The following is an 11471-nucleotide window of genomic DNA, read 5'->3' on the forward strand; positions in this document are numbered from 1 at the left end:
GGAACAGAATAGGGTAAAACTCCCTAAAAATGCTACTTAGAGTTTTTGTTTCATTAAGGAAGGTATTGTTTGCCAAAGTGAGCATGCAAGTGTATGTAATATGATAAAATAGATGTGCTACAATGGCCTATGGCATCATTACAATACATTTACAACATTTAACATGTCAAACCTCCAAGTTAGAAAAATTACATTTCATAGATAAATCATGAACATGCTAACACTTGCATGTGAACAAGAATGCTTCTAAAGAAGCTCAACTCAGTAAATCACCCAAGCAATTGCAATCTCCAATTTTATATCCTGTACCTGAAATATGCCCCAATATCGTAGGGGTGAGTAACATAAAGCTACTCGTAGGAAATGAGCATGCATCGACCTAAAGTTTTACAAGTTGCATGATTTAATTATTGTGGTTCATTCCACCTAACGTCTATATCAAGGTGAGACTCAGGGAGCATCCTAGTTACCTAAGATCATTTCTAGCATCAATCACCTCATTCATGCAATTTTAACAACATAGGGTCATGCTTACACAAAGCAACAACTTAGGAGCATGCTTACACAAAACAACAACATAGTGGTTCTCAAGGTTATCAACTTTAAGTCTAAAATGCAACATCAACTAAATATAACAATTTAGCACAATTAGAATATCTAATACCACACATCAAGACATAGATTCTCTATGTTATCAACTAGCAATCTAAAAGTGTGAAATTAACTAAATATATCAATTTAGTATGGATATACTTAACAATATCAAATCGCCAATTACCAAAACCACAAATCACAATTAAACATTGGTTGTCAACTTGGAATTGAATGCGAAATCAAATAGTGGAAGACTTGGACATTACAGCTCGGATTTCCGCCGAGACAAGGCAAATTTGGAGCTACTAACCCCCAGGCAGCCTACCCAACGCGCGAACTTTATAGGGCTAATTTGGAGCTACTAACCCCCAGGCAGCCTACCCAACGCGCGAACTTTTGACTTAGAGGACTCTTGTCCCCGTACTAGAGCCAAACCCTAGCCATCATAGCTTAACAATGTCCCAAGCAACTCCAAAATAAATAAGTTAACAACTTATATACGTATTAAACAGTACACGAAACTACCTTCATGCACAAGTAGGTTGTAACCACACAGCACATGCTCTAAATCCACAACAACTATAGGATGACAATGTCGAATCTTCAGAGCGCGATTCGTTACGCGCTATAATAACATCACATATCGAATCTTCAGTGTCCGATTCGTTACATGCTATAACAATATAATCCAATATTGACAACATAATTTACAAATCTATTACAAGTCTAAAATCATGCTTCAAACATACCATCAATGCCAATTTCAGGATTTAATCATTAAAGCAATAGAAATGGAATTTAATCAAATAAACTAATTAAATTCCCTAGTTTTCAAATCTCAATCAAATGGCCCCTAATCAATGCATACAATATAGCATAGTATATACATACATTCACTAAAATTTCAATTAGGCCAATGGCACAACAAGGTAGAATTTAATTATATCATGATAATTAAACTTCTAAATTTCAAAGCAACTTCAAATGGTCCCAATTTAATATATACTAGTACACAAGTCCTAGTCATTATGATTATCAAGTAAAAAACTTAATTGGGCCAAGGGAACTATTAAATAGATTTTAATTAATCATTTAATTTAAAATCTTTAGATTTTCATACTTGTCCAAATACTCTCAAATTAAAGTATGTTAACAAACATGCTAAGACTTAATTTAAAAGCATACTACAAGTTCATTTCATGAAAAGTATGGCCATGTGATTTAATCGTTCACCAAAGATAAATATTAAATAAAAAGTACAATTCTTATTCAATTAATCCCAATTTAATATATGTTAACAAATATATTAAAACATGATTTTCTAGCATGCCACAATTCCATTCTAAGTTATACACATCCTTGTGAATTAAATTTCATACAAAGAAATAATTAATACTAATTTTCTAGAATTGATACAAGGCATGCAATTAAATTGTATAATCATGCTAAATACTCAATACAACACACACGAAAGCCTAGAACATCCCCTACCTCAATTTGAGATGAAAATCTCAAAAGCCACCAAATGGAAACCGCTCCGAATCCGACGAAACTTCTAGATTTTGTCGAGGACTACACTGTGCACATAACCCCCAAGGAAGCCCCATCAAACTCACAACTTGACTTCAAACCCAAACTCAAAGAATGGTCAGAAATGGGTTCTAATAAGGGTGAAAGAAGCGTGTAGTCAACACGAACACTAAACACAAAGGCTCTTCTATGTTCTAACGAAGGAATGAGGCTCAAAAGAGGAGAGAGAAAGTGGCAGCCTCCCTTGGGCTGCCATGGAAGCTTTAGGTCATGCAAGAGAGTGGGGAAAATGAAAAAATAAAATATCTCACCCCCCTTTTATAGAAATCTCAAAAAGTGCCCTGAACGGGCCCCGCCGGGTCTGAAAAAGTCAAATTTGAGTAAACGTGCTCAAATGAAAAAACTCTATGAACAAAAAAGATTCAAAATGAGAAAATATGAATAATGGAAGAAACGGCATCAAAAATCGAGTCCCGAGCAGAAAGTTATGCCTTAAACAAGTTTGGCGCTAACTGGGGCCAGAAACCCTGAAACTGGAAAACAATGATCAGAAGGAATTTCTAAGAGTACACGACTTGACAAAAAGTGAAAATGAATCCCGTACGAGGATTCAGACTCAAAATAAGGCATTTAGCAATAACTTTCATTAATTGCATAATGGCCCCTCCAAAAAGTGAAAACTGCACTAATGGCCCAGAATGAAAATATCTTCCAAAAATATTTTCTTAAAAACCCCTGAAATAAAATATCTTCAAAAGATATTTATGAAAAACACCACAAGAAAAGAAAATAATTTCAAAGAATTTTGCATCCATGCCTCTATGGACACCGGGAGCAACTAGAGTACTTTCTTGCAAAAGTAAAGATACGTATTTCGTGGAAACCACTTAAGATGGAGATACATAAAGTTAAAAACCAACTTCGAATAGAAGAAGTGTGGTTACGCCAACAAAGTGTCAAACGGGGAAAAGACAAAATAGGAAAAATGATGAAATAGGGAAAAGGACGAAAAGTGAATAGTGTCGAAAAACGAAAATGTGAAAACGACTCGGTCCTCAAAGGAAGTTGTCAATCCACAGAAAAAAGTCTCGGAAATCACTCTAGAGCACTCGAGACGACACTAAGCGAAGAGGAACTGAACTCAGAAAGGAAAGACAATGGAAAAAAAAAATATCCGTGAAAATCCGGGTCATTAGAATGATACCTAATAATTCGATTCAAAGATTATATAAGATAGACAATAAATGATTTATTGAAAGCATGTCAATAGATAAACAGCATATGCAATAATATTTGATTAACAAAGTAAAAAGGGTAGAGAAAGAGAAAGCAAACTCAGAACACCAAGATTTAGCGAGGTTCGAAAACTCCTACTCCTCGGCTCAAGATCCATCTTGAAACTTCCCAAAAATGCAAACCGGTACAAGAAGCACACCACTTCTAAATCTTCTTCTAAGAGAACAATCATCTCTTAGAATTCTACTGGGTTACCCCAACCCTTACAAAGATGTTTAAAATAATGGTAAAAGAAAACTCTCAGATTTGATGCACAGATCAAGGCTCACAAACCTATAGCAAAGACTTGGTTTTGTACAAAAGCAATAAAATATAACACGTTACTAAATGTGCTTTTGCCACTTATTTATGTTCTTATTATTATTATTATTATTATTATTATTATTATTATTATTATTATTTTACCAATTTAGCAACAAAAAATATAAAACAAAAAAATTTGCGAAGCAAACTCTTACTAAAGCGAGTGCCTCAAATCTAATCCTTTGAAATTGATTTTTTTTTAATAATGCATAGGTGATCGTGTTTTGATAAAATTTTAAAAACAAAATTATGAGAACTGAATTTACATGACACGAAAAGACACGTTTAAGTCATTTTTGACCCAAACACGACATGTTTATTCTACACGTTTAACTAAATGAGTCATTTTTTATACGAACACGATATGTTTATCTGACATATTTAATTAATGGGGTTAATCGTATTTATAGGGTCAAACATGACATGTTTAATTAGCGGGTCAATTCGCGTCGACACAATTATGACACAAACACGATTAGCCCAAACCAAATCCTCTTGTCAAATATTGCCACCCTGGTATTTATAAGGGAAGTGAGTAACAATTGATTTTGGTTGGCATTAAATTAAGTGGGTGAGATTTGAGGATGTAGTAATTTTGCTGGGTTGATGGACATTGTATTTCGGATAAAAAGGTAATGTTAAGTTAGAAGTTATGATCTTGTTGGTAATAAGGTGATGCTATGTTAAAAGTATTGTCTCCTGGTTAAGAGGGTAGTACTGTGAGAGAAAGTGAGAGAGAGTATAGTTTGATGTGTTAGTGAGATCATGGTGGGATTTAGTTTGTTGTAGACTTGTAGTGTATTGTATGTGTATATATATATGTGTGTGTGTGTGTATGGGAAGGTGGAAGGTGACGTCTGAGTGAGTTTTGTTTGTTGGTGCACTAATGGGTTATGCCATTGTGTGCGTGGATACATTTGTTACTTTCTTTCTTATTTCTTTTCTCCTTGATTTATGATTATTATTTTTAATTAAATTTTATTTTATTTTATTTTTTTCGGGTAAATAAGAGTGAGATTCAACTCTTTTTTTCTTTGTAGTTTTTTACTTGTTTACAGCTACAATGATTTGTTAGTAAAATCTATGTGAGTATTAGACTTAAGTTTTTTACTGGTAAGATCGATTCAACTTATTATAAATGCAATTTTGTCAGGGGTGGATCCAAGTGTGCCTCAGACACATGCCCCCTGACCTGGCCCCGCCCAGTACTATGTATAGTTATTTTATAATTTACTTATATATATATGTGTGTGTGTGTGTGTGAAATTTTCAATATTCCCCTAAAACTTTTAATTTCTAAAATCATTTCTTAGTTTTTTTTTTCTTTTCAAATTTCTTTGATTTCCTTCAAAAAGGTTAATTTATCGACTTCAATCAAATTCTATTTTTCTTTTTTCTTTTTAAAGTTCTCATTTTTCTTAAAATTTTCTTCTCTTTTTTCCTACTTAAAATTTTTGTTTTTGTACTTGTGTCTGATATATGTAGTATGCAATTTTTTCAATAAAAATATTACTAAACAATAGCCTTTAATTAGATTACGATTTTCACAATTTTAGAACATTTTTCTTTTGAAAAATGAAGTAGCCTTCTATTTAAAATCGTATAATCAACAACATGCGTATTTTACTTTAATTTACAATATGTATGATTTTCGTCAAACTTATTTTTAACTAATAACATATTACTAGTCACCTTCTCATATTTTTCTTTGGTTGCTTTAAAATTGAGGGAAATTCATTTTCATATTCATTTTCCATCTCTTACTATAAAAGAACTTGTTATCATTTTCATTTTCCATCTCTTACTATAAAAGAACTTGTTATCATTTTCATTTTCCATCTCAGTTCAAGAATGAGTTTATCCACCGGATGGGCTAGATATCCCAAAGGCTTAATGGGCCCAAAGGAGAGCCCAGATGAGCCGTCTAAGCCCAACTTCGATCTCCTTTCTTATGCATCTCTCTCTCCATTTATAAATTATTCCAATTTATCTTATGAGACTTTGTTAGCAAAATCTAGAAGTGGTTTAGGTCTAATCTATAAAATAATAATAATAATAATAATAATAACACATCTCTCCTTTTTTTAAAAAAAATAATAAGAATATAGAAAAATATTATTTTATTAGTTTAATTTATTTGCACCTACACAAGTATGTGAATAATTCAATTTGAAATTCATTTCAGCATCATTTCATATCTAATTACTATGGGTTTCAAAATATTTTAATCAAGCATTGGAATGGAACAAATGCCATTCCTGCATCATTTCATGTTTGCGGTAAAAAAACATTTCATTTCATTTCATTCCATTCTTCCTACCAAAACTAGTCTAATAGTACGCAACAATGTTAAACATAATTAAGAATGCAAGCAAACTAAGTTATTAATTAACAACTACTTAAAAGTTGGATTTGAGACCGTTAATTTAAACAAAAATTTGAAGGGTCATTTAATAAAAAAAACCTTTAAGCTTGGGTGTGTTAAGTTCATGAAGAATCACAACTACCTAGAAGCCCACACAATACTTTTAATTCTTTGGTTAAAAAAAAATTATATACTTTAAATTCTTAATTTAAATTTTAGGCCATTGGCACAATTTTATCCCAAGTTCACACGTGTTCCATTCGCCCGGTCATTTACTTAAAATTTTGACGCATTAATTCTGTCCCATGTGCCATACAAAGTTGATCTCAGCCGTTGGATATGAAAACCCTAACTTCAATCTAATCCTCCTATACTTCTTCCATTTAAGGCGGAGGCTCAGCTTGGTGCAATGGCGCCAAAATTCATTGCTAGCCCTTAAGAGGATAGGAAGAGAGAGAGAGAGAGAGGAGTGGGAAGTTGGTTCATATTGTGGTCCAGTGCTGCCCCTGGCCCTGGCCCAAGGCGACCAAGGTGGTCGCCTTTGGCCTCAAATTTTAGAGAGCCTCAAATTTTGTGGCCCATAGGGGATGGAAAAAAAATAAAAATTAAAATTAAGTTAGGGCAAGTTTCAGACGGCACAACCTGCTTCGAAACTCCGCAGGGCACAGCCTCCGCTATCGCCTCAGGTGACAAGGTATGTTCATCCTCTCTCTCTCTCTTCTCTTCTCTCTCCTTTTGCATGGTTCGATCTTTTATATATGTTTCTTTCTTTCGTTCATCTCATCATTTGATTTGTTCTAACTTTGGTTCGTTTGATTCTGGCCTTCCAATAGTGAAAAGTAGCTAGGGTTTTGCGTGTGTTACTGTGTGTGTGATGGCTATCAAAAGCTGAATGAATATATTATGGTTCTCTTAGTATTTAATAAATGTGTGCCTTTCTACATGTGTCTTTCATGGTGATCGAGTTCATAATCTATGGCAGGTACTTTTTTTTTTTTTTCCTCTCCCGAAGTCCACTCCAATCTCACAACAGCAGCAGCCATACCCCTTTTCCCCATAATTTTTTGCATTTTCACATTCAATCCCACGAAAATTAAGGATCCCTTCTAGTGGGTTGAGGTAATAATTAACTTTTTTGATCTCTAAATTATGCTCATAATTAAAAGTGCCAAACTAAGGGCATTTTTATTTTTATTTTATTTTTATATGAAGATACATACCACCATTATTGATGTTATTTGAAGTTGGCTCAGCTAGAATTTCAGTTAATAATACTGTCAAAGCACTTCCCATCAAAATAGACAAACACATGGAAATCAAGAGCAGGCTTTAACAAAACAAAAGTTAATGGTTTTTTCTATTAATTTGCACAGGTCTTCTGTAGCAATGATCCATCAATGACGGTGGGTTATTGGCTCCCAAAAAAACACATAACAAACTGTAGTGTAGTTAATATATGTGGCCTCCACTATATATGATAGTGGAGGCCACATATAACCTAAAAGTCCCACTACTTCTTCAGTACTACAAGTTCAGCCTCCTATATATATATATATATAGTCACCTCATCTCCACATATTTTTGTCATCTGTAATCATCAAATTTTAGTAGCTATATAAACAATGAATGTAAAAGAAGCTGCAGTTTTCTGTTCTCTAGTAAACTGCTCTCTTCATTTTTTATTTTGTGCCTGTGAAAATTTCGCACTCTTTAATTGATAAATTTATTGTTATTAGTTAGCTGTTTTATGCATATTGCACGCGCACAATTATATATTGGTGGTGATAAAAATTTATAATTATTAGTTAGTTGTCTTAAGCACACAACACATGCGCACAATTATTTAGTGGTGATGGATTTATACTTATTAGTTAGTTGTCTTATGCACACTGTACAGGTGCACAATTATTTGTTGGTGGAGATAAATTTATAGTTATTGGTTAGTTGTCTTTTGCACAATGCACAGGGGCACAATTGTATTAGCTATAGAATTTGAAAACATCGTGTTAAAATTTTGCACTCTTATAATTCTTTTTTGCGCATGTGAAACTCAAGGCCTCACATTTGAAAGTTCACCTAGGGCCTCTCAAAATAATTGGAATCTTAGGGCCGGCCCTGTTGTGGTCTCGCTCGCTCAGGAGGTGGAGGAAAGATAGAGATCTTCACAGTTCGGAAGCCGAAACTGTAAGAAATCTTAGCCTTCATTTCTGCGTTTGTATTGTTTTTGTTGCTGATCTTAATATGCAATGTGGTTTCGACCCGTATCGATGTGAATTGATCTATCTGGTGTTTAGGTTAGATTTGGTGTTTCTATGCTTTTTGTTGTTTGAATTTTGGGATTTCAGTTTCTTGTTTTGTCATGTGTGGTTGAAATTTGGGGCTCTTTCAACTCCATCTTTATACAACATTTGGTTTTTCTAATTTTGTTAATTTATTCAGTGTGTGGCCTTAAAAATGAGGGCTTTGTCCCATTTTCTGAACGATTTGATATATAGGTTTATGGCTTTGGCTTCTTTTCTTATATATTTGTGATTCTGCAGCTTCTCTTACAGCTTCTCTTGATTTTTGGTGTTTTGAATGAGCTTTCTTGTTCTCATTTTGATTGTTCCTTATATCATATGCAATTATTGTTAGGTGCTTGTGGATCTTGCTTCTTTTTTTAGTTTTAATATCATCAGTTATATATTAGTAAGTCATTGAAACATTTTATTTTTAGTATTTATTTATTTATTTAAAGTCAAACTTTAACGTCTATCTGAAATTTAAGTTTGCTAATCTGAAATTTAGGGTGAAGCAGTAAGGAAGGAACGAAGGGCACGGAAAAGGAAAACCCTAACCTCAATCCTCGTGTAAGGTGAAGAAAGAAGGAAGAGAGCGCAGGGGCAAGGAGGAGAAGAGAATATCTCTTCACTGTCTAACTATAATGGTTAGGGTGGTGGCGGTTCTGAGCCTTTAAGAGGCATGTCTCCTTAATCATCAGGTAGCTAACTCCTATTCTTCTTCTTTTTAGTAGATTTCTGATTGAAATCTATAAGTCTTTGCCGATATGTAATACTTCCTTTAATCATTTTGAACTTGATTCAAGTTTATTGATTTCATATTCTTATAGTTCCTGTTATTATTATTGTTATTCTCTTTTTATGAAAGAAAAACTTCTGATTGTTATTAAAGTCCAGTTTCCATCTCTCCACAAAGTTTATGAGGTGTTTGAATTCTATCCCTTTAATATAGGTTTACTCCAGGGAAAAGAGCTCACTGAAACGAGTGGAATCGGAAAATAGTAAGTTTGTTGTTTATGACTCATGATGTATTAGAAAAATATCATATTACTTTGGTTCAAGATTTTATTTTTCTTTTATTACTTCTTAGGTTTTCTATCTTAATTAAAGTAAAAAAAATTACGCTCATATTATGAGATGGTCTTTAATACTTATGACATATTATGATTTATTTTTAATAGTGATAAAATGGATTTTTTATTTTTTATTTATTTATTTTTTTTTATGTTACTAGAATACGGTCCCTTAGAGCACCCCATAGAGTGCAGTTTTGAACTTTTTTTTTCTTTTTACCAATTCAATTTTCTCAAGACACAGCATTTATGGAGAGAGAAAATAAACTTAAAAGACAGATTTATTTCATATTTAAGTGATCGGTTATATGCTGAAGTGATCGGACACATCGTATACAGTTTGTCATTTCAATAAAGCTATTTGATCGGTTATATTGAGCATCTGTTCGATCAGTTCAAGTGACAAAATATTATAGTTTGTATGATGAATGAAATGCATTTTGAGCTTTAAACCAAAGTGCTATAATCTATTTGCCTTACATTTAATCTACTCTCACCATTTCTAAGCTACCCCTATGGATGGACGAGAGGCTTTCCATTTCTCATCCCTTCTTTGATGAGTACATGCCTTTGTTCTTTATTTGTGCTTGTGCTCCTTCTTAATTGCATCTCAAATGGAGTTATGTTAAAAGTACTTATTATATTTGTTTGTTATCATCAAAACAGTAAGAGGTGGTTTAAGGCCATTTGTGCCATCAATTATCTGTTCCCTCTCTATTGTACGGTGAATATAATGTAACTCTCTATTGCTAAAGATATCTTGAATAACATTACATCACCAACTAAAGAAAAGGGTTACATTACTTCTCATCCATACTCTAGAGTACTAATGCCCAGCTGCAAGGGTCAAATTGCAGTCATTTATGGCTTTCATTCCCGAAAACAGATTCCATACTAAATTTTGTTTCGGTGCTAGTTCTGAAAAATAAGACACAAGTACATAATGGAAGCATATTGTTCACATCTTGAAATGGTGTCAAAGATTTAAATTAGTTTGATTATATTTTATCGTGTTTAGCAATAGCTTCCCTCTTCAAGGGATTTTTATTAACATTTCTATTTTTGTACCTGAGACTTTAAAATAATCAAGGAAGATTTTGGCTTGATGTAATTAAAATATTTTATATATTTGTTGTTATTTGTTGCTATATTTTTGCCTTTAATGATGTTTTTATATTATGCCTCCTTAGGAATCGTTCATCACGCCGTGTTTGGTCATTACATCAGAACATGGATGTTTCCAAACTTCAACACAATTATAAGTTCAACATCTTTTTGTGATTTTCTTTCTCTAGCCCTGGCATAATTCCCAATTTGTGTTTGATCATTAAATGGCAGACTTCGTCAAGATTTTACAAACGGTTCTGTGAACAAGGGTTGAACAAAAGTTTAAGAAAAGAAGGTTGTTGCATTATGGTAATGTTGATTTGGCTAAGCCTTCCCAATTCAAATACATTACTAATACATTACTGTTATTGACTTTATGTGGATGCGCAGTAGAGTCCCTCAAGGGAAAAGAGGTACGGTGTATTCGAATATGCTTAAGGAATGTATTCGCGTTTTGGACAAATCTATTGGGTCAACGCTGAAACATCTTGTGGTAGTTTTAATTTGGATAGCTCCACCCAATGGATGGTACAAGCTGAATATTAAAGTCTTTGTAAACAAAGAGACTGATGGTACCATAAAAGGAAGTGCTGGAGGAGTCCTTCGAAATCATTTAGGACTTGTTACAACAGTGCATTTGATTTCTATTCCAAATCTGGCTTCTAGAAATGAAGTATTATTAGTTGGCATTTGTCCTATTTTGATGGAAGTGTTGCAACATGGCACGTACCTGGAGAATATAATATTGGAGGGTTCTGATAAGAATGTTTTTGAAGTGCTAAGGCGTAACAAGCATGTACCACAAGAGTATTCCCAACTTTATAGGTTAGATTTCAATTATTTATGCTTTAAAATTATTTATACTTTAAATTTAGATTTAAGTTTTCTCTTTTGTGTAAAAATTATTGTTATGCAGGGATATTT

At 33.2% G+C, this 11471-nt stretch overlaps 1 protein-coding gene across 9 annotated transcripts in view; it reads left to right on the top strand.

Annotated features, from left to right (window-relative positions):
- The first annotated feature begins 6509 nt into the window (after window positions 1-6509).
- The window catches only part of LOC132283456 (uncharacterized), a 5484-nt gene continuing 522 nt past the window's right edge, over window positions 6510-11471 (top strand). Inside the window, exons 1-8 of one of the 9 annotated variants that reach the window (XR_009472040.1) lie at window positions 6510-6782; window positions 7071-7207; window positions 8144-8272; window positions 8876-9068; window positions 9320-9368; window positions 10779-10842; window positions 10938-11372; window positions 11464-11471. The exon at window positions 11464-11471 is cut by the window's right edge and continues 522 nt beyond it. Coding sequence is in view for 1 of the 9 variants with exons in the window: in XM_059785400.1 (XP_059641383.1) it covers window positions 10978-11372; window positions 11464-11471 (403 nt within the window). In the remaining 8 variants the exon portion in view is untranslated. Of the gene's footprint in view, window positions 6783-7070; window positions 7208-8143; window positions 8273-8722; window positions 8777-8855; window positions 9069-9319; window positions 9369-10630; window positions 10857-10937; window positions 11373-11463 lie in introns of all 9 variants that reach the window. The other 8 variants (XR_009472042.1, XR_009472043.1, XR_009472044.1 and 5 more) reach the window with 8 other exon arrangements.

Source organism: Cornus florida, unplaced genomic scaffold, assembly GCF_030987335.1.
Source record: "Cornus florida cultivar Cherokee Brave unplaced genomic scaffold, ASM3098733v1 CherokeeBrave_3.0.0_Hap2_Chr11, whole genome shotgun sequence".
In the NCBI taxonomy this organism is placed as follows: Eukaryota; Viridiplantae; Streptophyta; class Magnoliopsida; order Cornales; family Cornaceae; genus Cornus; species Cornus florida.